The following is a 27455-nucleotide window of genomic DNA, read 5'->3' as shown; positions in this document are numbered from 1 at the left end:
GCTACTACTACGGCTAGATCATGATCATGGGCGTTATAGTCGTCGGGATGGAGATGACCACTATAGGCGTCAGCGTGGGTACATCCACGTCAAACGGTGCTATAGCTGCCAAACGCCAAATGACACTGTACAAGCTCTCATATATCAGTGCGCAATAAACGCTGAACTACTTCTGTGAAGCGCTTCACTTTCGTGTTATACCGACTCCTATGACAGAGGAGTCAGCCATCTCTTTTTTGTCTCTGTTACTTTGTATTTTTTCTCTGTCTCTTTATAATATTTGCATCTTTCTTTCTCTGTCTTTCTCACTCATTCTATCTTTTGCTCTTTCTTCCCATTCTCTCTCTATATATTTCTTTCTTTGTTTTTCAGTCGTTATCTCTGCTTTTTCTGTCTTTTTTGTGTCTGTTTCTTTCCTATTTTTTCGCTCTCTGTCTCTATCAGTTTTTTTCTATTCCTTCCATAGGTCGGCAGAAAGATTGGAGCTCACTCACACTCACTCAAGAAATATATTTTGCGCTGAGGGCTCAGTCGGACTCAGACTCACCAAAATTTTCCCCAACCGGACTCACCCGGACTCAGACTCACTAAACTTTTTCTCAACCGGACTCATCCGCACTCAAACTCTTCAACATACTCCGCCAGACTCACTCAGACTAAGACTCACGGCTTGACCCGAGCCTGAGTGAGCCTGAGTGAGTCGACTCGAGTGCATTAGCGTCAGATTAGCTTTTTCTATCATGGTGTCAATGGTCTTAAACAACGCCAATATCTGACGTAATCTACGACACGTGTTTTGATCTTGTACCTTCATATACCAGTTATCAGTGGTTTCAATCCAGTAAGAGCATTTTTATGACATACACGCCTCACGCGAGATATTTTTATCAAGAACTTCTTGTGAAAGAGCTTGCGGTGTAGATCATGACCCCCACCTCCACCCCCACCTCTGATCAACAAATACTGAGGTGGCGCATGAGCGCTAGTGGGTTGGGACATGTGTGAATAGACCTGAGTATACACGTAAGGCGATATAAGACTGATTATAATGCTGATGAGACGACAGGGCCATACTGTGCTCACTACCAAAACAGGTGATAGGCCGCCACCGATCTCTCGAGGCGTACTCCTCGGTGGAACGGGTGTACGGTGCTCGGTTGCTGACCCGAAGGCCGCGGGTTCGATACCGGCAGCGGCGGTCGCATTTAATGGAGGCGAAATGCCAGAGGCCCGTGCCACTGTGTAGTTTTGGACGTAAAACCTCACACATTATTATCTCTCGAGGCGGTTTTTCTGGGGCCCACACGGAAACTGAGGACGTATTGAAAGTGCTTGTTGACTGTGAGAAATGTGTACGCCTGCTGCACGCTGGTGAAGCACACGCAGTTGAATGTCCTGAGTCCCTTTCAGAATAAAATAAATTTGCAATTCTCTCCAGAACATCGATCCAGGTGTGTTTGTTTTTGTTTGCCTTCATTTTCGTGGTGTTTTCACACCTGCATGCGTGTGTTAGCGGCAAATACAATGCCGCAGTAGCTTTTAAGTGTCGTTACGGTTACCCTTTTAGATTCGAAGCACCGAAAGATTTTTCCTTGACTTTGCGAACTTCCCAATTTAAGGAAATAATTCGAGTCCGCGTTAATCACCTCATTAATTGGAGTTGGGCGCGTTCACAGGTACTAACGCCATAATTGAGCACAGGGGCGTGTTCAAACCCCCCCCCCCTCCCCCGAAATTTTTCAGTTTTGCTTGCGTATATAGGCACGCACACATACAAACGCACGCACGAACATACATAAGTATGGTTGAACCCCCCCGAAAAAATTTCTGGCTACGCCCCTGATTGAGCATATATAAGCTGTACCAACAGTCTCGTTAACACTCCGTTCATGATAATATATCTATAAATGGTTTGATATCGAAGCAAGAAACGAAGTATTGTTGACGGTGTAAAGTGTACAAGTACACTAGTATTGTCGAACAGCGACTGTTCGACTTGCACGAATTGATTGAACAAAGTTCGATTTGTTATTTGAAGAGACAGGCAGCAAGGGAAGGCAAAGAGTTAAAAATGCCCGGAAACCACTCGTAGAAGTAATTATCGATTGGGATTTACTGCCTCCCGAATCGATCGCCGGAAAACTTGTTTCGAGTGCGTCAAGTACTAGTGGAGGTACAGGGGTTTGTCGCACACTTGGAGCGCTTTCTCTCTGCGTTCATGCGCGCTAGTCGCGTCTCTCAGGACAGTTTATTAAAGTTTGACCAACCGACCGACCGACCAACCAACCGACCCACCGACCGACCGACCAACCAACCATCCCACCATCCAGAAGGGCTACCCAGGGAGGAGGGATGACAAAGGGGGAAGAAGCTACGTCACGGGCGCGTCTTCACCTTGAGCGCGTGCGCGCCCTGGACCGCTATCGCCCTCTCGCGGTTTTATTCTGATGCGCGCTTATGTTGCTGTGTGCGGCTATAGTGTACTAGAATATGGGGCAGCGTGTTCAGGGAGGAGTGGTGGCTGCCGCAGTCGATATCGAAAGCCACGAGATGGCGCCACTACAGCATGGGCTCTCACATCGTGCACCGCTTCCGATGCGCTTCGTTGCTTTGCATACGTCGCGCTCAATAATCAGATTTTTTTATTGCTAACACGTCAGTGGGAAGCATATTTCTCAATGGTTGTGGTTGTACATGCATACGAGACAGAACGAAATGCAATAAGGCTGCCAGGCACGGTCCGAAAGAAAAAAATCACAGCATATCCACGGGGTGAATGATGATGAGTGTGGCGAAGCTCCGGAGGGAATCATCGGTAAACCGTGAAACTCTTCCGTGGAATTCGCCCAGTACATCATATAAAGAGCGTGAAACACGTGTACATATTAAATATCAAACTTTTATTGTACTGTTGGTTTACGTGGACCCCTCATTATCACCGCTTTGTGATCGGGGAAATGCAGGGAAAGTGTCCGCTCCCGAGCGAAAGAGAAAGCGCGCCAAGAGCGAACGCCTTGTCTGCCTCCATCCGGCGACGAGCGAAAGAGAAAGCGCGCCAAGAGCGAGCGAATTGTCTGCCTCCATCGGGCGACTCCGAGCGAAGAGAAAGCGCGCCAAGAGCGAGCGCCTTTTGCGATCGCAGGCATCCAATGAACATGCGCCAGGATGGATGGATGGATGCTATGAGCGTCCCCTTTGTAACGGGGCGGTGACATGTCTGCCACCATGCTCGAAGAAAAAAGAAAAAAACTTCCTTGTTTTATGCTGGCCTTATACCTTATATACATTGATTAAATCTATGTTATTATACCAAAAAAATTATAAATTCACGGTCTATCTCTCTGCCTCTTAAGGCAGAATGACCTTATCTTTTCCCCATTATTATTTTTGTACTTTATCTCTACTTTTCTGCCACTAATACTCTAACCGTTCTTTACTATTTCTATCGCGGATGTGTTCAGCTTTCCATGTTGTCCCTAAAACCCAAGGCTTCCTGTAGGACTCGTGCCCACACGTATACCTGGGTGAATATCGCCACCTTCAATCAGTACATGTTCCATCGTTTCCTTAGTTCCCCCGGAGCATGTACATTGTTCTTCTTCGTTACTGAATCTCGCTTTATAACTACGCGTTCTAAGGCAGCCCGACCTTGCTTCAAACAGTAAGCGCTTAAGTTCCCCTGAATTATCATAATTCGCATTATACAAGCGCCATCTGTCATCTCTAAACAGCAACTCTAAAAAATGCACGAAACGCCATCTAGTGAGCAATTCATTAAACTAGAGCTCTAAGAAATACATGAAACCCCATCTAGTGATCAATGCCATTAAGCTAGAGCTGGATATACATAATAGTACGAAGGAGGGAACGACCCACACCCTAAAGAGCTTCGCCCCTAAAAGCAGTGAGTAGCAGATAACAGCGAGAGTGAAAGCTGCCCAAGGAAAACTCCCTGCAGTTTCGCAGCAACTTGGTCCATGAACGAAAATAAGTTTAGGGAGATAGATGAAAGAAAGGAGAATCTAGAACCCTGATGATCTTTGTTAAAATGCTGCTCTAATGGTCGGAGCCCTGCACCCTGCCACAACATTGATTTTCTTCGTACGCGCGCTTCACCGCTCTGGCTGTTGTCGAAGGTTGCATTGTGCAATAATAATAGGTGTTTTTACGTGGCAAACCAAGATGTTATTGTGAGGCACGCCCTTAGTGAGACTCCGGAATAATCCTGACCACATGGAGACCTTATTTGCTCTGTGTATAAACGCGCACACAAAAACACACGAACGCGATGATGCATAATGGATGGTATCAGTTACTGATATTTTATCAGTTCATGATAAAATTGTCGCAGTGGTATCTTTATGAACAGCGACTGATTGTTGCGTGCAGCTTTTTTCCGGTTTGCCTCTCGCAACTGGTTGAGACCCACATGAAGTCTTGTTAGTATATAAAACCTTACCGCTGCTGCCCTGAGTAGGTCTGCGTGCTGTCTGAAGCCCAGGGTATACAGTCGAAGGTTTTCTTGCAAGCCACATCGTGCACATCAACAACGATGTTGCTTCACAGCTTGCTTGCTGAAAAATAAATATGCCGCTAGTTTCTTCACCAGCGTGAAATAATGCATCAGACGGGGAGAGAAGCCCACATCTCTCACAAATCTCTGGGAAACTAACAATTTTCTCAAAACGCACTGCTCTGCACCAGGTGAAAAGCAGTGGCCGTTGCCGCCGACGACTCGGCATTCCTTCACTGTGCGCTGGCCAGCAGGAATTGTTGCATTAGGTTTTTCTTCCACGCGCGCCGCTTCACGCCATGCATCGCGAGCGGAGGCGCCTGAACAACACTATTCCATATTCTTAGTGCACTATAGTGCGACCCGGCATGTGGCAAGAGGCGTATTTGATCAAAACGCCGCTTTTGGTCTATGTCAGCTGTCGGCCAACAGCAGCAATCTCTTGCATGACGGCATTCTGAAGCGAGTGTATGGGTCTCTGCATTAAGATAGGGCACTTGAGAAAGTGGCAGCTTCGCGCTCCGCTTGTGAACTCTTTCTTGCCCGTGCACGACTACAAGATATGGCTGCGCAGTTCATCAGCAGCGCCTGTCTTCCGCTGTGTGTGTTTTTTAGGGGCGAAGCTCCTTAAGGCGGCACCCGTTCGTCCCTCGTAGTCGTAGTCGTAGTGCGTAACCAGTCTTACGCTTTGACCTCCAAGGTGGTGCCGGTGGGAGATTTTTCCTGTGCGTGTTGAAACAATAAAAATTCGCAGCGTTACCTAAAAGCCGACTTCTTCTGTCTCTCATTCCCATTAGCAGCCATTCTTTACCTCCAAGGTAGTGCCTGGTGAGATTTCTCCTGTGCGTGATTAAACAACAAAATTTGTTCATAACGTCGTTGATTGATGAAATAAACCAACGAAAGACGCCAGATGCTTTGTAAAAGCAAAACGGAAGAACGCCAGATGTTTCTAAAGCAAGAGGAAAAGACGCCAGCTGCTTAACGAAAGACGCCAGATGTTTTCTAAAGCAATGGTTTTCTAAACAATGAAAATTCACAGCGTACATGTAAAATTAAAGTGAGCTGCAAGTCGTCATAACTCATCGAACCTTTAGTATAAACGCGCCCGATCTCACGTCGGTGATGATGTACTGGGCAGAATTCACGGAAGATTCACGGTTACCGATGAACCTCCGCAGCTTCGCCCACTCATCATCATTCACTCCGTGGATATGCTGTGATTTTTACCACGCGCGAGAGGTGGTTCAGCACCCATTCAAACCTGACAGACGTCCGGTTTGCGACCCCGCACCGAGAGAAAGGGTTTGGAATGTTCGCATGCCCCTAAAATTAAGCGCCGAAACGCGCCATCTTTTAACTCGAGAAGCACAGAATCGTTGACGTGCCCCTGCATATCTGCCAGGCTAAAGGCCTGAACACACGTACGCGTTGCAGGGCGTCAGCGCGTGACTTTTTGACGCGGCGTCGCGCCCTCTCCCTATGGGGAGAGAGGGCGCGCGGCTACGCGAAGCTGCGCGCCCTCTCTCTCCATAGAGAGAGGGCGCGGCGCCGCGTCCAGAAGTCACGCGCTGACGCACTGCAACGCTTACGTTTGTTCAGACCTTAATGCCAAGAAGAAGCGCTCTGTCTTGTCGTCCTGTTCCTTTTTTCTGCTTGCGGAACACGTGAATAGTTCTGTGTGTTGTTGTCAAACGAATATGCGTTCATTCTACGGTGCTCACCTCAGAGCACATTCTTCTTCTTCGCGTTGGTACTATTATTATTATATATTATTATTATTATTATTATTATTATTATTATTATTATTATTATTATTATTATTATTATTATTATTAAAATTATTATTTTATTATATGCAAACATATTACATGCAAAGGACGAAGGGAAGCACCAAGCGGACTACCAGAGGTGAATAATGCGCATCTATTACTGGTGCAAGCTGATGGGGCAGCCACGGTTCTCATGCCGCACTTAAAACTCGACAGAAGTAGCGCGTCCAAATTTGCACGGCAGGGACTGGAAGAGGCAGCGACACCGTACACATGCAAGGCGCAGATTTCACATGATCTTCCGAATTTGTTTTCGACACGCATACCACTCCTATTTACTGCTTTAATCTTACTCACTGAAAATGAAGACAGTTCATTGAAAGTTCGCTGATCGGCGGTAGGAATCATTCGAGGAATAGGAGCAATAACGTTTACTGGACGATACGGTATGGCGTGCTGGCCCCGCTTCTACTCTCGGTGGGAGATCTCCTCAATCCGGGAACCCTCTGGCCTTCGCTGCCTCCTTGGCCCTGGCGACGAGACGTAGTTGTTGGTCAAGATCCTCTGACGCGAGTGTTTCGAGAAGGCCTTAGCTAGCTAAGTATTTTTTTTTGGATTGTAAGTGCGGGTGCATTGCAAAGCATGCGACGCAGAGGTGCAGATTTCATACGACGACAAAGAAGAAGAAAACGCCGTGTCCCCGAGTCGACCAGACGCCTTTCGCTTTCTTCGACAAGTGCTCCAGGTAAGTCGCATATATTGAGTACCATGCGCTCACGGGTTTCAAAGATAATTGCAAAAGACTACGTTTAGTATGGATACGTGGTGGCAAGTGGTTATTATTAAATGACACGCGCATATACTTAGGGCATAAGGGTTTCATTGCAATCTCCGTGCTTTCTCTCCTTCCAACGATGGGTATATCGTTACTGCGGTCAGATTTAGAGAAAAGCTCTTGCAATGTCTGATCTGCAGCCTGATCTGACTTGACCGAAATTGGCACAGGAGGACATGGTGTGTATATGACAAACACGATTCGCAGGTCATGACATCAATAACGCGACTCTCCCTGTAGTGTATGTCATAACAACCTTTCCGCCAGTCACGCGTGCCACATACCCGCATACCACGGTCCGTGGTATGCGGGAAATATGCCAACACGTGCGGTGGAGCCGCCCGCTTCGGTACCGACATGGGCGGCTTCATTTTGGTGGGAGCGAAATGCAAAAGAGCAGGGGAGCTCCGCACTATTGGCCCGCGAGATCGAGCGGAGTCGCCGCCTAGTGGCTTCTGGCTGAACCGCGCCTAGTGTGGATTGCTCCGTGCGTCGTCTGCTAGCCCCGTGTGTTTGCATGTGCGCGTACGTCATGCGGATCCTCAAAAGGCGGTTTGTTCCGTTGCGTTAGTGCAACTTAAACCGCTCGTACGTATGCCTAATGCGATGTAGAGAAGCATTTGGCCTTGATCGGCTGTATATGTACTGTAATAAGATCAGAGAGTGCACTTGTCGATAGTGCTGTGTGTGGTCGTCGTACCCTCCGTTCACGAGAGTCAGTGTAGGTGCCGCTGTTCAAGCGCATTGCAATGTGCACTTGGCGTAGCCCTAAAGATGAAATCTCATGTGAATATAGCCTTTTAGCGGCGCGGTGGTAAAAAAAGGCTTTGTGCGTTGTGGTAAGCGTGGTTTATACGTTATGCGTCGAGCTTTAGTTGTGTACGGTCTTGGTCTCACTAGAAAGAAATATTTCTGTTGAGTCACGTCTGACACTTCGGTACTTAAATTGTCCCCTAAAAAGAACAGAAAATGAAATGACACGGAAATCGCAAAACTGAGTTGCCTTGCGCAATTTTAACTTTGGCCAAAATTTATACAAAAAACACCCGTGTACTAGATTAAGGTGTGCGTTAATGAGCGCTGATGGTCCAAATAATCCAAACGGCGTAGTCTTACATTTATGTCGTAGTAATTTCACGCGAAGCCACATCTTTTTTTTTCTTTACATTATCTTGAGCGTTTTGTTGCGTGTTTGGATTGACAGAAGGCAGCGGGACATTATTCGTATGAAAAAGCGTACTTTGGTCCCGTGAATAACCGGGCCTTTGTTCCATTGCTGTCGTGCAAGTAATCAATCGAAGAAATTTCCGTGCTGCTACAGTTTTACCTTTGTGTACCGTACTGGAATAAAAACAAGCGTGTGCGTGTTTAAACGTCTTCCGTAGCGCTAAAGCGCTGTCAGCCACGTAGCTTTCCTCAGTAAACCTATAAACTGTCCTACATTTCATGGAGAACTGAATAAGAATGCGAATGACTATTTGAGCACGCAGTGCACAAAGTCCTATTTCAACTCATCGTGCAGGAATACGGGCTTTCTTTTTGTTGAGGGGCATCCAAATGACAAGAAGTAAATAGTTATTTCAGTCGCGCGATACAGCAGTGCGTAGTAGGTGGAACACAAGCTAAACATGTACAAATAAAACGAGAAACGTCACCCATTGCGAAAACGCCGACTGTGCCGAAGGCGAGCAACCCGTTTCGTTGGCAGAATGCGCTTCTCTCACAAGTAATTGTAACGTTCGGCGCGCTTCGTGCATTAATTCGGGAATGAAGAGCGCACATATTAGCACAAAGCTGCAGTCAACGCATTTTGTTTGCCGGAAATCAAGTCACATCGCTCACAACGAAGCGCTGTTGTGCACGTTTGTATACGCGCCAACAACCGCCTATCCACACTAGCGCGGCGACGGTGCTGCCACCTGTAGCCCGATCTCGCGGCGAATAGTGGTGCGAAAACCGAGGAAACAGCGGAGCTTGGTGACCTGTCCTAGCATGTCTGGAGCCTCCAACTCGTCTCCTTCCTCCACTCGCCTTCGCTAAACTATACTATACCCTGCTTCCTCTTCGTTCTCCTCACTCTCACTTTCCCATTCCACCTCTTGCTAAACTATACATAGATGGTTCCGGTATGCTTTACCCTCTCCCCTCCTCCTTTTCTCCGTCTCACCTCACTTCATAATTTTACCCTTTTATATACTATACTACACCCAGCCCACTCCACCAGTCTGTCGCGAGATAAAATGACAAACAGGGAACTCAAAGCGTACGGCTGTTTACTTTCGGCCGCAGCAGCTACCAACTTGCTTGTTCTCCTCTTCCGCCGCAACTAGAGCGTAGCAATACTATTCTACATGGCTGTGCTTGCCCTCTCTCTCCTCCTTTTCCTCCTCGCCGTCACATCACTTCTCTCACTCACTTCCCATCCCCGCTCATTTATTTGCTAAGTTACACATAGATATGCTTGACCCTATTGTCGCCTCTTTTTCCTCACCCGTAAATCACTCCTTACTCGCCCTCACTTTCCCCACCCCTTGATATATTATACTATACGTGGGCATGCTTCCTTTCCTCTTTTCCTTCTTCCTTGCCCTCCGCCTCACCTTCACTTCCCTCTCCCACTTACTTGCTATACTATACTATGCTTTACTCTGAATTTACTCTCCTCCACCTCCCCTACGTTGCACTCATTCAAAAATTTTTACCTACTACGCCGTTTCTTTGGAATACAATGAAATACGAATTTCATTGTACTCGGCTGTATTGGGCGTCAGCATGCAAGATGCCATGGCAGCCTGTAAGCTTATATTATGGCGAAATCCAAATGCACATGCGACTTTTATTCATTTAAACTGGATTTACTAGACAAGAGGAGGCGGGGCCCGTAAGCTCCGTGACGCCACAAAAAAGCCATGTATGCTAACTTCAAAGAAGCCTTTCCGCGAGTAACTTGTTTTTTAACAAATCTGGTTTACGTACCATCCTTTGCTTACGCAACAGTGACTTTTAGGCTGTGTAGTATAGTGCGATATCTATAATACCGCGATGTACGAATATATTAAATCCTTGGTTAGGACGAACAAACTTAAACATGAAAAAAAATGCATCGACGCTGCTAGAGAACAACAGATACATACTTATAAAAACTTACAGATAACGAATGTGTCATTTTGTTAGTGCGGCTTCATTATAAGCAAATTTGCATCATTGCGTGTGATGCTCAGCTTCAGTGCCCTTAATGGCATAACGAACGTGCGTGAAAGGCTGTTTACAAATTAACACACATCATCATCAATTACTTAATGGGTAAAGTGTTCTGTACAAGGCACTCTGCGGAAACGAGTTTCCAAACACCAGTCGTAACTTCACGAGTCATCGTTCCTCGGCATGTGCAGGGTCGCACCACCAGCCGGACTCTCCCGCAGACAAACTCCACGAAGGCACAAGCAGGAAGGTGTCCTGTTCGCCACCAGATCGTTCTGTGCCTCCGGCCCCGTAACCTCCTCCACCTCTACCACGACGTTCACCTTCAGAGGTAGCAGCGCAAGCGGGCAAGGCCGTCTGACGCTTCTGGCCGACCAACATGGAAGACACCACGAAAAAGTGAGGCACAGCTACTTTATACATTAAAGGGGCCATGAAACACTTTTTCAGCACGGTCAGAAAACGCTGCCGATCGGTATTTAATTGCTCTTGAGAACACGCGAGCCAAACACTATAGCGCAGCACGCGGTCTGGAATTTCCATTGAACTTTTCAAAGTGTCTTATAAATTGTTGACTCTTCCCTGCACAAAATGAATGGCCATAAACAAACGTCCTCGGCCATTGGCTGATTTGGGCGTCGTGAGCTGCATCGTTACTGCGGCCCCCGCGGCATGCCGTCACGTACCCGAGCGTGCGCTCGCGATCACACTGAAAATAAGGCACGCGTTCGAAGAAAAAGAATAGGGCTCTAGGTCATGGCGCGCGCCGAAGAAGACTCATCTTGCCCCTTGTCATCCCCATCCCCGTGTAGCTTCAGCGCACTCGCTGGTACGAAAGGAGAGAGAAAGCGCTTAGAGTGTGCGACAAATACATGCAACTCCGCTTGTACTTGACGGAACATTCGTTCCACAAGGATACGCGCAACAATCGTCACTGCTGTGCGTGGCACAAACATGGGCAGACGGAAGCAGTTTTGGCAAAGCCGCATGGCTAGTGCATTATAGTCTCCATAGCAGCCTTGTCGAGGGGCCTTCGCCTCTCGGATAGAGAAAAAAAATTAGACTGACGGATGATTTCGAAAATGTCCGCTCACTGGCGAACGTAATGACATTGTAGAAACTTTGAGGGCGAGAGAGGTCACCTATATACTGTGTACACAGCGACATTCGTGGCAGTGGCGTAGCCAGGGGGGGGGGGTCGGGGCCACACACGGGCCCATGCCCCCCCCCCCCACGAAATTTTTTCTGCCAGTGTTACGGAGCACGAATGGCACTCGACCACACTTTACCTGCCCAGACCCGACGTCCGATCAAGGGCGTGCCCCCCCCTCCCCCCGAAAAAAATTTCTGCCTACGCTCTGTTCGGGGTTGTCCGTCGGGAAGGTGAGTCGTCATCGTGAAAAACAGGCTATCTGGCAGTTCCGGCGGGTGACACTGGGAGGCGCGGAGAGGGCGAACAGCGCGCCGAACAGATGTTGCGGGCAGCATTGATGCTTACACTTCGAGGTTCTTGTGGCACGAGCATCGGGACACCAGCGGTCGTACACAGAAATGGCCCAGTGAGGACGGTGCGGAGGCTGGCGATGGCTCGTGGGGCAGTCGTCGCAAGCGGTGCGTGATCGGCGTAGGCGTGAGCGCGGTGAGAGCTTGACGCTGACTGCGGCGGTGCGGGCAGTGAGCACAAAGGCCAATGGTCGCTGGAACGCCATGCCGGAAAAAAGGCTGTCCAACGCGCACTGCGACTTCCGAAGGACAGTAGAGGAGGCGGTGGGCAGGTGCGTAGAATAGAGATCGGTTGGTAGCACGAGCGTGTGGTGTACATGGATGGCACCGACCTGGTACATCTCTGTCGCGTGCCGAAGGAAAAGCCGTGGACTTGAGCGGTACTGATGAAAACCACAGCGTCGTTGAACGTCATGTGGAGAGCGCTGAGCGGTTTCAACATCGGCGCTGTCCCCAGAGGTGTTCGGCAGCAAGTCGTGGTTCGCAGGAGGCTCGAGCTGTGCCAGGTAATGGGACGGTGCTTATGTGGATACGGGACCACCTAGGGCAGCGGGCACGGGAGACCTTTTGCGGAGGGTGGCATGATGATCGTCTGCATGCGTGGTCAGCGTGTCAAAAGCGTGCGGCTCGACCACCGGCAGAGTTGGTGCGCTGTTGGCAGTCAATTTGCGGCTTGGTGGCAAACTCGCCGCTTGTGCATGAGGTGTCAGTAGGCTCACTTCGGGCGCTGTCTGCGATTTCCGCGAACACGCGAGACATGCCACATAGTTTGATATCGTACGCGGGGCTAGCAGGCATGGATGTCGTCAGGCTCATCGAGGTCTCGAGAGACATCGACTCCTCATCTAAAGGCTGGACGTCGGATGACGTATGCGTGATGCGCCAGGTGAGTCGGCGGCCCGAAGAAAGTTTGCCCACCTCGTCGTGGCAGCAGGGCGCCGGAAGCGTAACGCTCGAGGACCACTGAGAGGTGGGCTACGTCAAAGCTGAGGCCTGCAGGGACGTCAAGAGCCGTGCATTTCATCGTAGCACTGGAAAACTGAAACACAGCGTCCCTTAGCTCATCACATGGGCGCGGGCGTCATGAGAAGTAGGTTAAGCGGCGTTTGAGGTCACGCGGGAGATGGTACTCAAGACCTCGAACATGAACTCCTGGGGCCAAATGTTGTTGAGCTCCAAGGGCCGCCTCGAATTCCGCGGACCATGACTCGACGTGGAAGGACCGGAACGAAGGCAGCGGCGGGTCAAATTGTGGCTGCCAGTCTTGAGCAGACTGGAATATGGCTGCGAAGCTCGGTGGCAGCGGTGCAGCGCCAATCGCTTGTCCTTGTGTCCGTGGTCACTAAATGTTGCGACGTGACGGTGTCTGACGTAGACGTACCGTAGTCGCTCATTATTGGCGAGAAAGGCGGACGGCCAAATAAGAAGGCGAGAGGCCAAAGAGGAGCGTTGGCCGTGCCGTCCAGCCAGCCAAAGTCCCAGAACGTTCTGACTACCTCGTGGCTGGTGCATCACGAGCCACGCGGCCCTCTTCCTCCTTTGCGCGGCAGCTGGCCAAGACCGGCATGGTGCTACAATTTCATGTTCAAGCACGCCCCACCGTACCGGTGTATTGAAGATACCCTCTGTACAGCGATATTCCTCCAATATTTTTGCATTGCTATTGAGGGACTATGGTACACTAATCGCGAGCCTCCGAATAGTCAACTCCTTCGAGGTAGCACGGCTCAGGCGTGGGAGAGCGGGACCGTTATTCATCGTGTCACGCCACTGCGTCACAAAATGATAATCTGTGCCACTGAGCCTCTTTTTGCAGAGCATTTTTTTATGGCCATGCGCTGCGCAGCCACATTACAGGGCAGCCAAGAGTAGCTGCGACAAGCACGCCTCGTCATCGAACGCTATAAGACTTCTTAAATTGCGCGAAATAGAACCAGGACAGAAGCAACAAAACACAGAGAACAACGCGAGCGCGGAACTAACCACTTTCATTTAAGGTTTTCTTTGACGGTTGTTTACTTGCGGTGCGTTGCAAGCAGTCCACTTCGTCCCCGATGGCACGTTCACGTTGCTCTTCCGGAACTCGTTGCCCTACTCGTCTCACCACGGCGAGAAGCTCGGAGCGTCTGGGTGCCGGCTCGAAAGAAAACTTCGGCCCTTTTTCCAAATACTCTGTACGTCCTAGGGCAGAAGGGCGTTTTCGACAACGGTCACCGCGCCGGACGTCCTTTTCTTGCTCTTCTGAGGAAGAGCCCCTCTCGCACGTTGCCACAGGAATTCAGCGGCGCTTGCAGATACCTTTCTCTAACCGGCGAGACGATTATCCACCACGAGCACGTTCTGGTCGCTTCAGACAATCACCCTTAGCCAGTCGGAGTAAAGTCTTACGTTCCTGCAGCACACAGACTTCAATATTTTTGTTATTCTTCGGACGTGGCCCGGACGGAACCTCTCTGTGTTTTTTGCTTGTGTCCTGGTCTTTTCGTGCGGTTTAAGCAGTGAACCAACTAGCCCGTCAAAACGTACTACTGAAACGCTATAAGAAAACTCGTATTCTGTGGGTTATACAGATGACGCACGGCCAAGAGTGAAGCGCATTGAAGTAAACCCCTTTTGTTTCTTATGAGAAACGGCCCTTTGACCCTTTTCAGAAAGAACTTGCGTCGATGACACAAGGCACCGCAATCTGTAGGTGACTCTTTAGGTGGTTCGTAGCCTGTGTGGTTAGCTCCGGTTTCTCAGAGGAGCGCGGAAAAAATGGCGCTTGAGCAGGTGAGAAGACATTTCTTAAACACCACGCAGTTTGTTTAGGCTTTTGTTGACGGCGCCGATTGCGCAGACTCCAGTGCATGATACTATCGTCAAAGCAAATGACACTGCCAGAATTCAGCACGGTGGCGCTAACGACATGATGCGGGCGCTGGCGAGTATATGCCACTGTTCAGCAAATCGCATAACTGCATTACTGGCCTGTTGCATCGGAGTAACGACGGTGACGCCATCTCGATAGTGTATTTTTGGCGGGATCACGCGTATTTAAAGAGGATTATGGCAGCACCCACGGAGCCTTCGTCGAAAGGGTTCTTTCATCACGTGACATGTGTGTATAGTGCACGCGCACGTGTCTGTGTGCGACTCGTGCCGCTCACTGACGTTGCGGCGTGAGCCCTGCTACTCGGCAAGAGCAAACGTGGTGGGCGGACCCTGTCCTTGCCGTGGGCGTCGGTCAATTAAACTGACTGACACACGAATTCGGATTCAACTCGTTCAATCTGAGAAGGCCCCAGTTGAACCTCAGGACTGTCATAGTGCCGGTGTGACTGCCAAGCGTTTCACTCGGCGGGAAGCTAAGTAGCAGCTTCATTGCATATAAGAAAAGACTATGACCTTATTTTTTTAGGTCAGTCGGTCCCATGCCGCCAATCTTCCCACAGGGTGGCTGCCTTCCCAAGCGACTATGTACTTCGCTCTGCCGAGCACCAGGCCGGAAGTGCTCTTGTACCTATTTTACCTGTAGGTACCCGGCGGCAGCAATTCTTTGCCTCCCACAGCAGCGGCAGATGCTCGACTATTCCCATGCATTAAGAAAAAAAATTCCCAAGGCTGTGGTGGGGTTAAGGTGCGCCTAGGCCCTTTCAGAATCTTATGGGGCCACCTTTCGAGATGAATACCCAAGAACAACCGAGCGCCAGTTGGTGTACTCCTCTCCCATTAGAAAAAAAACCGGTCGGCCTTCCGGTCGGCACTGGGAATCGAACCCCGGTACCTCCCGCATTGGAAGCGGATACTCAGCCATGTAGCCACCGCTGCGGTATAAATTTGGTCAGCTAGCACTAGTTGTGCAAGGCTAGAGCATCAGCGGAGCTTGGGATCACCTAGCTGCTTCTAGGTTTTTACGTGGCTCAACGTCTACTCAGTCTGCTCGTCTGCTGCGGAGTGAAGACAGAGTCAGCTCGGTCTCAGTTTTGATGGAAATAATTACCGTGGTCTTATTTAGTGAGGACTTAATCGAGATGTCCAATAGTTCTGCATCACATGGTATGGTTCGAATAGGCGACCATAATTAACACATGCTTAATTAGCAATGCCTTAATTAATTGAAACTAAATAGCATAGTCTTATTCAGCGTTATTCGAATACTATTGTCTTATTTACATATGTTCTAATTAGTTTGTTTTTAATTAGCTTGCTCATACTTAGCGTCGTCTTAATTAGTTTGGTCTTAATTAGTCAGGCCTCAGCTTGACACGGCTAAATTAGAATGTTCTAGAAAGACATGGTGTAATTAGCTCGGTCTTAGCATGACGGCTTAATTAGCTCGGTCATAGCATGTCCTCACTTAATTATCTAGGTCTACCGCTTAGGTTATTAGCTAATCAGCTGGGCGCACTTGCTCGGGGAGCGAGCAGACGATGAAGAAGAGGACGAAGAGGGTGCCGGCAGAGCAATGCGTTAGCAGGTAGAGGCCGACCATGATTATACACGTGGCCTCGGCGATTGGCTCCGGCCGCACGCTGTTGAAAGGCGCTCGGCTGAAGTTTATCTTGTAGGCCACATTACTCATTATGTAAAGGAATATATAGTGCAGACACTTGAACGATTTCAAAATGAATTTAATCAACCCGTCCCTCTTCAAAATATCCTAGTGGTAATTTCGGACACTTTTCTTCCATGGGTGCTCTTCTGCACTCAGTGGAACGACAACAAATGAAGAACATGCCGCTGGTTGAAGACACCACCCCACTTTGTGGACCACCCTTGACTATGACGGCCGTGTTTCATCGTAACCAATGGAACACAGCGCGCGCTGAGGGCTGGATTGACCTTTCCGCACTATTACTTGGTTCAAGACGTGGTGTCGCCAGTGCTCGGAAAGATTCCGAGGTCGCTAAACCTCTGGCCATCCTGCATAGCACTCCAGGTGGCTGTTTTGATCAGCGGTACATGACAGTACGAAAAAATATGCCAATTCTTGTTTGCACTTTTTTGCTTGAGAACCAGTGTATTTTTTGGCACTAGATGCTGTCCTGCCCAGGCCTGTACTGACTCAGATCGAAAATTCCTTCTCGCCGTTGCTGAAGCCCTTGTATATTGCCAAAAAAAGCATGATTGATCCCTCCGTCATAGGAATCGGTAATACACGAAAGTTAAACGTGTCCCTTACAAAAGTAGTTGAATATTACTCTACATTGATATAAGAAAGCTTGCTGAATGTTCACTGGTGTTTGGCAGCTATAGCACCGTTTAACGTGGATGCACCCCAAGTTGACGCTAGGTGACACATCTCCATCCCGACGACTAACGTCCATGATCAACGATTAGACAAACCTTTGTGGTAGCTGTAGTAGTTAACGGTGAGAGCGTAATCAGAAAAATCACAGCATATCCACGGAGTGAATGATGATGAGTGGGCGAAGCTGCGGAGGTTCATCGGTAAACCGTGAATCTTCCGTGAATTCTGCCCAGTACATCATCACCGACGTGAGATCGGGCGCGTTTATACTAAAGGTTCGATGAGTTATGACGACTTGCAGCTCACTTTAATTTTACATGTACGCTGTGAATTTTCATTGTTTAGAAAACCATTGCTTTAGAAAACATCTGGCGTCTTTCGTTAAGCAGCTGGCGTCTTTTCGTTTTGCTTGAGAAACATCCGGCGTCCTTTCGTTTTGCTTTTAGAAAATCTGGCGTCTTTCGTTGGTTTATTTCATCAATCAACGGCGTTTTGAACAAAAGTTTTATTGTTTAATCACGCACAGGAGAAATCTCACCAGGCACTACCTTGGAGGTAAACAATGGCTGCTAATGGGAATGAGAGACAGAAGAAGTCGGCTTTTAGCTAACACTTACACTTCTACTAGCGTTTCCTACTGAAACATGCCAATAGCTGCTAATGGGGAATGAGAGACAGAAGAATTCGGCTTTTAGTTAACGCGCACGCTGCGAATTTTTTATTGTTCAACAACGCACAGGAAAAATCTCCCACCGACACCACCTTGGAGGTCAAGATCTGGTACTAGCGTTACGACTGGTTACGCACTACTACGACTACGAGGGACGAACGGGTGCCGCCTTAGGGAGCTTCGCCCCTAAAAGCGGTGTGACTAAGGTCGCCATTCCGCCATTCCGCCATCAACTAAGGTCGCCATTCCGCGGTATGTTAAAGAGTAAACAGAACACCACAGCCGGACTGTAATAGAGGGAAACGCAACACGCGTCGTGTCTCTTCTCCAGCCCAACCGCAATTTTTCTCGCGGCGAGCGTGAGCGGGGAACACGGTGTTACAGAGGCAGGCGGGCGTCGCAGAGCTATTTTTAATATGGATGAATGCTATGAGCGAGGCCGAGGCTTGGGCTAAGGTCGACATCTCGCGGTGTGTTAAGGCACTGACAAAAGTGCACTTCTGCTATTGGAAACGCGCCGAATGGGAAGGACGCGTAGCAACGACGCGTTGCAGGAGCTAATCGCGAAGGCCACAGTGGTGATGCATTACTTCACTTTACCGCTCCCAGACGGCGACACCACCCGTTATGATATCAAATATTGAGCGCAAATAAACGACGCAGGACGAAGAAGTTTACTTGCACTAAAAGTTTTATATCATACTGTGATACAACTAGCGAACCTAGCTATCCTGACACCACCTTGCCGACCAAGAGCGCTGTTAAAGTATGAGATCTAAAAGGCGCGTTTGTAAAGCACCCAGAGTGTGTGGCGGTGGTGCTGTGGATAGCATGCCCTCATCTGTTGACGCGGACCGACAGGTCGTGGGTTGGACTCCCGTTCATGGAAATGTTTTTTCCTTGAGTTCTTATTTGCCATCTGATCGTGTGCATTTTTTCGGAGTCATTTCCGTGACGAAAATAAGTCACTGAAATCTTGGTGTACCCCGGCAAAAAATACTGTCGTGTTAAAATTGGCTGCAAAGAAACGAAAGCTGGCCGCACCTAATTACACGTAACCACACCCTCTTTCTTTTTGCACGAAGAACTTCCAGTACGGCATTGTCACCCGTTGCTGGAGTGACATCGTCCGAGGATGTGCAACTACAGCGCCCGCTGCAGCTGCGAGAGCCGCAGTCGAAGAGCCCATCTACAACGACCGTGCCAGACTGCCTCAACCAGACGCCGCCAATAAAGACGCGAACCGAGACGCCGGCCAAGTCACCGCACACCGGCGAAGAGCCGGCTTCGCTTCGAGAAGCGAAAAGGTCCGTTCCCGTCAGTGGGAGTGAAGTCTCGATACCGAAGAACGAAGTCCACCGCACAACCGCTCCAGCCACGAAGGAGGAGGATGAGCTCAAGAAGAAGCGGGACTCCCTGTGCGGGCTCCTAGGCGTCTACCCGGACTTCTTGCAGAAGTATCGCACGCCACGCGTCGCTCTCGTCGTCTTCTGCCTGGTTTCGTTCACGCGCACTTTCTCCATGAACGGCGTCATGATGGTGGTGCGGCCGACGCTCGAACGGCGCTACCAGCTGATGAGCTACGAGAGCGGCATGATCCTCAGCAGCAACGACGTGGCCAGCTGCCTGACCATGCTGCCCGTGGCCTTCCTGGCCACGCACCGCAACAAGCCGCGTTTCATCGGCTACGGCGTCGCCACGCTGGGACTGGGCAACCTGATCGTGGCCGCTGTCCACTTCCTCTCGCCGGCTTATGAGCTGTCGCAGGCCGAGACCGACTTGTGCCCGATGGCTGATGCCGTATCGTCGTGCACGAGGTCCGGAAGCATAAGGTGCGCAGCACTAAGAATTTTTAACTAAGACGAAAAGTCACAGTTTCGCTGCGAGGGCAAAATGAATGCGATGGCAACAAATTCGAATGTTACACCCTTTAGGATTAACCCCTTTAGCCCTTAAGGGCCGAATTTTTCGTGACATGCACTCTAAAAATCTGTAATTTTTATTGCTGAATTAATTCCTTCAGACGATTCTATTTCAGAAAAAACTGTTTAAAATTTTTTTTGCGTGACCGTTAAGTGAGAGAGAACAACTTTATGAAATGCCTGCAGAGATGATGAGGCTCCCTCCACGCAGGGAGGACGAGCTTTCATCGCGACGCGGCCATTACGTCAATCTCGTGCATTGTGCTCTTCGAGGCATTGCTCCCGAGCTACTTCCGCGGGTCCGAGAGGGCCGCGGCCTGGCCCGAGAGGGCCGCGGCCGGTCCGAGAGGGCCGCGGCCAGGTCCGAGAGAGCGCCGCGGCCCTCTCGGACCATTTTTCTACAAAAAAAATAATTTTCGTTGTTACATACACATGGTTCATTCGTGAGTAACATCAAGCAAAATCCTAAAAGAACACCCCCCCCCCCTTATACCATTTATTATAAACAAAAATTATGCGTTGTAATTAACGTAGCTCGCAGACATGCAAACATACACTTGAGGAATAGACCACATCGGAAGGATCGCCGCTCGACTCACTAGCAGCAGTGCAACCGGCGCGCACTTCCATAGCATAAGCGTTTCGAACTGCGTGAGTAAGCGCACGGAAGAAAACTGTATGGTTGTACGCCCGTCCGGAAAGCAAAACGGGTGAAAAAGCTGTAGTAATCCTTCGTCTTATCGCCAGCGAGAAGGAGCAAATTTTTTCGAGTCGCCAAAACAGAAAACGCAACCACGGCGGCATCGTTTGTGTAATTTAGCTCCGCACGAAAACAGACGTAATCGCGCCCCGGGGATCAATAAACGAGAGAGTAACAAGCGGCCACCCTTTGAGAGATTAGAATCCAGACAGCCACCAGCTTTGCGGGCGCGAGAAGTGATAACCACTAGAGCACTGCACGGGCCGTGACTCCCGGCCCGGGCCCGGCCCGAGCCCGGCACTCATTGAAGTTTACCCGCCCGAATCCGGTCCGGTGACTCAAAAGCGAGACCCGGGCCGGCCCGAACCCGAGAAAAAATTTCACCTACCCGGCCCGGCCTGGCCCGACCGCAGATCGGGCCCGTCACAGGCCCGAGCCAGTAATCTAGCTGGTGTGGCCCGAACATGGAATCGGCAGCAAGGCGTTTTAAGTATAAAATATCTATGTTTTGTTGGCGCATGCTATACGCAAACAAGTATGCTTTAATCTACGGTAATTCCTTGTACAACGGGCCTCATTGTAGTAACAGTTGACCGGCATACTGGGTACGATGGATGGTTATTGGGTAGCGTTATACTGTGTATGATTGGTCTACAAATATGGGAATCATCAAGAGCGTTTCGTAACAGATAGTGCAGCAAGAAAAATGATTTGCCGCATGAGTTCAGTTTCAAAAGGGAGCACCAACTAAGAACTGTCACAGTTGTTACTTCTTTGTGTTTGAGCCGCGCGTTCCTTTAGCAAACGCGTCCGCTGCAGCGAGCGAGGTGACCTTCGTGCACTGTGTAACGTCAACGTAAACTTGCGGTGAAAGCACAAGACGTACAAACCACCCCCATCACGAGATAAGCGCGCTACCGGGCGACCACGCCCTCTATAGGGCTAAGTACAGGTGGGGGTGCGTACGCATCGCAGCGAGCGGGGCGACGACTTTTAAGGCGCGCCCTTCGCGCCCTTCGTGCCATCTCGCTGGTCATAACGAAAACAAGTGCCTGCGAGCTCTGCGCACCGCCAGCGGTAAATGGTTATACAAATAGCTCGCCGTTAGTATGCTGAAGAACGTAAGCTTTGCGGCCGAGTCGTTTCGCGCCGCGCGTTGAGGAGCTAGGGGTCGTGGGCTTGATTCCCGGCGACGAAGCTTATTCTTGTAGTTTATTCTTTGTCATCTGTTCGTGTACATTGTACAACGCCATGTCCGTGACAGAAATACGTCAGTAAAGTCTTGGTGGATCCCGGCATAAAACACTTTCATGTTAAAAAACGCCAGGCCTGCGCGGAAATCGCAGCACAGTCACAGCGAAAGCTTGAAGAACAGCATTTCTAGAGCTCGTTGTAAACTCTCTTGGTGCTACTAATAGAGGTAAACTAGCAAGGTACCCGCTACGTCATAAATCACATTATTTGTGAAGTTGGGAAGCACCTACAACGCCATTATTCATCATTCTGCGCAGAAACGAGGTACCAGCTACACATCTGTAAGCCATTATGTGCACTTTTTTGACGTGACGACTGATGAAGATGAAGAAGTGTGGCTCAGCCCTTTGTAAAGTGTTGGAAGCTTTCAACGGCTCACCAGTTACATAATTCGCATTGTGTGATTGCCGGTCGCTATTTCGCTCTCCCACCATGCAATATACCATACGTTTACGTGAGAAAGAGAGAGAGAGAGAGGGGAGGGGGGAAGAAATTTATTGAGACCCTGATGTAATGGATCATGCGCTTATGGGCTTCCTTGGCAACCAATACAAGTGCTCTTGCGAGGAACCCACTACGCTATACATCATTGTAATTTTTGAGAAGTAGGGAAGCAGGCACTATGCCATTTTTCGTCATTCTACGGAAAGCCGTGGTGTCTGCTAAATGCATGTAAGGCATTATGCGCACTTTGTTGATGCTGTGCCTGATGACGATGAAGAATTATGGCGGAGGCCTTTGTAATGGGTTGGAAGCATTCAACAACCTACTCTTTGCGCAATTCGCATTGTGTGACGCCTGGTTACAGAATTCGCGTTGTGCGACGCTTGGTGCTTGTTTCACTCTTCTACCACGCTGTATTGCATATGCTAATGTGGTTCCTTCCGACATGAAGCCTGTATAGGGTCTTTTGCAAAGCAGTTTCAAGCACCGGCATGGCTCAGAGGTTGATACTGGGCTAACACGCAGAGGGCCCAGGTTCGAACCTCGTTCCATCCTGGAATTTTTTTCATATTTCGTTTTTTTTTCTTATTTCGAGCGATAGTGGTTACGGACACCGACGGCGGCGGCGGCGGCGGCGGCGGACAACTACGGCGCCAAAAACGGCCGCTGAAATGATCTCATAACAGCTTTCGCTGTAAAAGGTCATGAAACCCTTTCCACCTGTAACGTGTGGCGCATACCGCGGCCCGTGATATGCAGGTATGCGCCCCAAGTGATTCACAGTCTATACCAGGGTCAGCAGGAGTATACTTTGGAAACCTTAAGGCGACAGCTTTAAAGAGGCCGTGTCGCAGAAAGTCCTGTGCCGAAGTAGGCGACGTTGTCGATGAGAGAAAGAACTCCATGGAGACAATGAAAATTCATAATTCAAGCTTGAGTCGAAGCCATGCATTCTGCACGGCAGTCAAGTGTTCTACCGCAGAGCCACGTGTGTGCTTCAAACAGTTTTGGAAAAAGCCCCTCGAGAAGCGTGATGTCGGTGCAACTCCAATTGTAGTTGCAGTGTTGGCTATCCGCTTTTATAACATTGTGATAAGCATACATATGATCTTCGGTGACTGAGCAAGATATAGACAAACGTTGCTCGAATACGCCGAGATCCGCTACTTATAATCAAATCAAATCAAATCAAATCAAATCGAATCAAAATGTGTTTATTAAGACGTGTATACAAAAAATGGGTGCATAATATTTGGACCAATAGCCCACGTGGCTGGTAGCTGGTCCAATAGAGAAAATACATAAAAGTTAGCAACGCACATGATTGGTCACGAAAACGATTGGTTTTACATTGGTAGTTTCAACGATGTACAATCTACGTATGGAACGGTGATTACAATTCATTAAACAAGAAAAAGCGTTTGCAAGAAAAGTTGAAGTTACGCGTAGTTTTTATTTCTAAAGGCACAGTGTTCCAGGTTACAGCTCCGAAGAATTCTAACAATCGTTCGCCATAAAGGTTGTTACAGGGAGGAAGACTTAAATTTAACTGACTTGTTTTCCTGGTATTTGCACGCGGGAAGTTGAATTTGGTGTTGGGTAGTGGAAAGTTTGTGTACAGTATTTTGTGAACTATGCAAGTTACCTTATAATTTCTTAGGTTATGGAGATCGTCGCACAGCAGCGTGCACTTCGTTGCTAAGCAAGTGAAGTCTTTGCTGTAACGTGAATGACATTGTTAAAGCCCGACCATGAGTTGCTCTTTACACGCCAGTGTAGTCGACGGGCCTGGCAAGCCCACGCTATCCGCCAAGCTACTCACTTTACACAAAGACGTCGATCCGCCTTGTAACGCTGGGCTCAAAGCTAAAAATACCGCAGAGGCTGCTACTCGATGATTGCTTCGCATGAAATTGGTTCCCAGAATGAGTGGGAGCTGCCTAATTTTTGTCATTGATTTTCGGAGTCGTTCTGCCCCAGATGTATTACTGCCGGGTCACATGAGGTGTGCAGTCGGCATCAATAGTTTAGAGACCACTAGGTTTGAGAAAACTTTGAATTTCCCAGCAATGTGTGACTTTATTCGGTCAAACTGCACAGTACATGTTATTAACGCGTTTTAGAACTTGCCGGAAATCCACATTCAGGGCCGTCTGCTGTCTTGGTCTCATCTCAAAGGTTTGGACACTGACTGTGCATGCATCGAATTATGTTTTTGTTGCCGAACAGACTCTGCGGAGCTTTCCACTTTGTTTCATTCCAATCAATATTGGACGGTCGTTTTTCGCTAACATTCCTATCAGATCTGGCTAAAAAATTTCCCCCTTCGAACATGTACATCAATTCCTGTTATTCTACCCGTTATCAGTGTTGCTAGAAATGGAAACAAACGCGAGAAATATAGAGTTCAGTGACGGACGCGTCAGAGGCCCGCACAGATTGCCACAAACCGGAGTGTCGAGCAGATGGCCGCCTTTATGAGCATGTCTGCAGTAGCATCTTCACTAAAATTCACTGATATGTTTATGCTAGAACGTCAATTGTTGTTTCCAATATGCCAACGTGCCTATTTATTCTACATCTTGATGTGGCACGCGCTGTACACAACGCATGATTGGGAACGTAAAGGATATTAAACGGAAAATTACAAAATGCAAGTCCTGGGGAACTTACGTATGCAGTCACTTGAGCTGTGTTGCCTGAAGCCTTTCAGCTCATAGCACGCTGGCTGGCAGGATAGTTGGTGATGCATTGTTCACTAGGATGGCTACACATGGTAGACATAAAACAAGCAAGCAAGGAAGCAAACAAACAAGACGAGTCTAAAGAAGAGAAAAAAATCTAGAGACTTTAGAAGAGACGGCACAGTCAGCACTTCTTCCTGCCTTGTCTTTTCCTGCGTGCGTGTGCTTCCATACGTATGAACAGTATCAGCTTAGCACGCTAAAGTCAAAATCACTGTGCAGCCAAAATGTGGTGCTTTAAACCCGAACCAAAGAGTATTTAATTTCGATTCGACACGCTCCCGAAACCATGATATAATTATGAGGCAAAGCCGAAACGTGGCATTCGGGATTGATTTTCGCTACAAGGATTTACTTAAGCGTGCACTTAACTCCGATCACATACATGGGTGTTTTTTCATTTAGCTCCTATCTAAATGTGGCTGTCCATCCCCGCGCAGTACGCTCTGTGCGTGTTGGAAAACACAGAAGGACGAGCAGAGATTGATGTATTTTTCGTTACGAGGTGTAAATATTGCTTTTTCGATAATGCTCTTCAGTGCTGATATCAAGTAGATGTAGTATGTATAATGTGCGCAGAAAATAGCACAGTCTGTTATGTATGGTGTACGACTTGGTACTATACACTTTGCTTGCAGAAACTTCCGGTTCATGATGATGTTTGGGCAGCTGCTGAGCGGACTCGGTGCTACGCCCATCAGCGCGGTCACTATCGCGTACATCGACGAGAACGTGCAGAAGAGGAAGTCAAGCCTTTATATCGGTGCGTATTTAGCATAACACACGCCCTACAGCTTGGTTGAACTACGCGCGAAGCTCTAGCTCCAACGTCATTCCACTTAGCTTATGGGGCGTAACTGCGAGTGTCATCTTGATTCGCCTAAGTTTGTCTTGTCACTGCACGAGCCTATGGCTGCACGTGTGGTTTCACGTCCACTCCTGCCCAGAATCTCGATCATCTTAATGGCGGTCGGTTTCACAACACACGGTGGGTATAATGCCTCCCGTTTGCCGCGGTTTACGTGTTCACGCGCTCGCATGAACAACAAAGAACTAATGCGAGACTAAAGTGCGTGGTTCGGTGAGTAAGACATACTAGAATTAAAAAAGAACAGGCAAAAGACAGAGCACACAGACGACGTCAGTGTCCTTTTACTGTACATATGTCTTTGCGCTGCTTCAAATGTTAGCAATAGCAGACGCTGTTATCTGGCATTGGTATGTTACATTGTATTTTACCTTGATTATTTAGCATGGCTCACTCACGGTAATGGCTCTAACGAGTCAATCGCCATGTACGTTGTGGGAATGGGGTAAGGAAGAGACGCTACTTTTGCGAGCCTTTGAATGAAAGCGGCTGAACGTCTCTGATAGGGAAGAGAACAGCCTGGAAAAATATGGGATGGTAGGAGAGAACTACGGAGGTGAGAGCAGCGTTTCTAGTCTAGGTGAGGGGTCAGCAGGCCCGTGTACAACCGGTTATTCATCCTGGTGTCCCCAAGGTAGCTCAGGACAGCCTGGATGACCTGGCAATTTTTGCGGACAGGAAACAGCACCTCTTCCTGGGTTGCCGCTGTTGTAGTCTCTGGCGGCGAAGTCAGGCGACCATGGCTCGTAGCAGGTTTAGCGCAGAAGAGTGACACAGGAGCTAGCTGCTCCAGCCTTTCCTCTGTTCCTCACTGGAGACGGGCTCCTGGCATGTCGTTAGCTCCGTGCGGCCGTCCAGGTGTATCGTCCCTCTGAAAATCCCATGGTCCGGCAGTGGCATTGGGGTCTCACTTCCGGCACCAGAAGGTCAGGAGGGAAGCCCTAACGCACTGGGCGCGCATGCGCTACGAGACAACCAGTTCAGAGTAGTGGTAGTGCGTCGTCTGTTCTTTTTTTTTTGGCCCAGCGGTGGCCGAAACTCTGTTTTGTTAAGATTGCCGGGTGCGAATTCACACTGCAAGGTGGTCTATATTCCTACGGGCATTGCAGGCTGCGAGGTTTTACTTAAGTGGACATCATTTGTTCGCTGCCGATTGCGTGCAGGCATCTTAAACAGCATGGCCATCGTTGGTCCCGCACTCGGCTTCATCGTGGCCGGGTACACGTTGTCCTACTATGTGGACATCACCACCGACGTCTCCGCGTACGTTGCCTCTCTCATTTTCGCGCTTAGGGCTAGGATCCGCGCATGACACGTCACGGCATCGGTGCATCGACAAACAACGCCCCTAGAAAGACGTTGGAGGCACACGTCTGCTTATTGCTTGCGGCGTAGCGTTCACTAATGAGCATAGTGGCTGAGCTCAAGGTCTCAGGTTCGTTTCCCGGCCATGGTGATCGCATTTCAATAACGGTGATATGCTAACACACCCATGGACGTAGGTATAGGAGGATGTTAATTCCAGCTGGACAAGAGTCCTCCACTACTGCATAGTTTATAATAATATACCCTATGACAGGAGTTTAAAAATCGATGTCCTAGAAACGCGCGTGCAACACACCCATCAGTGTCACCGGGAAAAAAGCACGGTTGCACTACGGGAAAAAGTTTGCAAAAGCAAGCACAGGGCGTCTCATCAAGCGTCAGCCCCCTTGTTCTTCCTATAACTCGATCGTGCGAAGTTTCGGAGTACACGGTTTCGAATTATCCTCTGCCTTTGTGGTATCACAATAGTC

The 27455-nt window shown here is 49.0% G+C and overlaps 1 protein-coding gene across 1 annotated transcript in view; it reads left to right on the top strand.

The window, feature by feature from the left end:
- The window catches only part of LOC119381941 (solute carrier organic anion transporter family member 4A1), a 30124-nt gene extending 3153 nt beyond the window's left edge, over window positions 1-26971 (top strand). Inside the window, exons 2-5 of the mRNA XM_037649690.1 lie at window positions 10513-10612; window positions 18813-19559; window positions 25430-25554; window positions 26823-26971. Coding sequence (XP_037505618.1) covers window positions 10513-10612; window positions 18813-19559; window positions 25430-25554; window positions 26823-26971 — 1121 coding nt within the window. The remainder of the gene's footprint in view (window positions 1-10512; window positions 10613-18812; window positions 19560-25429; window positions 25555-26822) is intronic.
- Window positions 26972-27455: the final 484 nt, after the last annotated feature.

This window comes from Rhipicephalus sanguineus, chromosome 2 (assembly GCF_013339695.2).
Source record: "Rhipicephalus sanguineus isolate Rsan-2018 chromosome 2, BIME_Rsan_1.4, whole genome shotgun sequence".
In the NCBI taxonomy this organism is placed as follows: domain Eukaryota; kingdom Metazoa; phylum Arthropoda; class Arachnida; order Ixodida; family Ixodidae; genus Rhipicephalus; species Rhipicephalus sanguineus.
The sequence above is the reverse complement of the archived record's forward strand: the minus strand, read 5'-3'. Positions and strand labels throughout refer to the sequence as shown.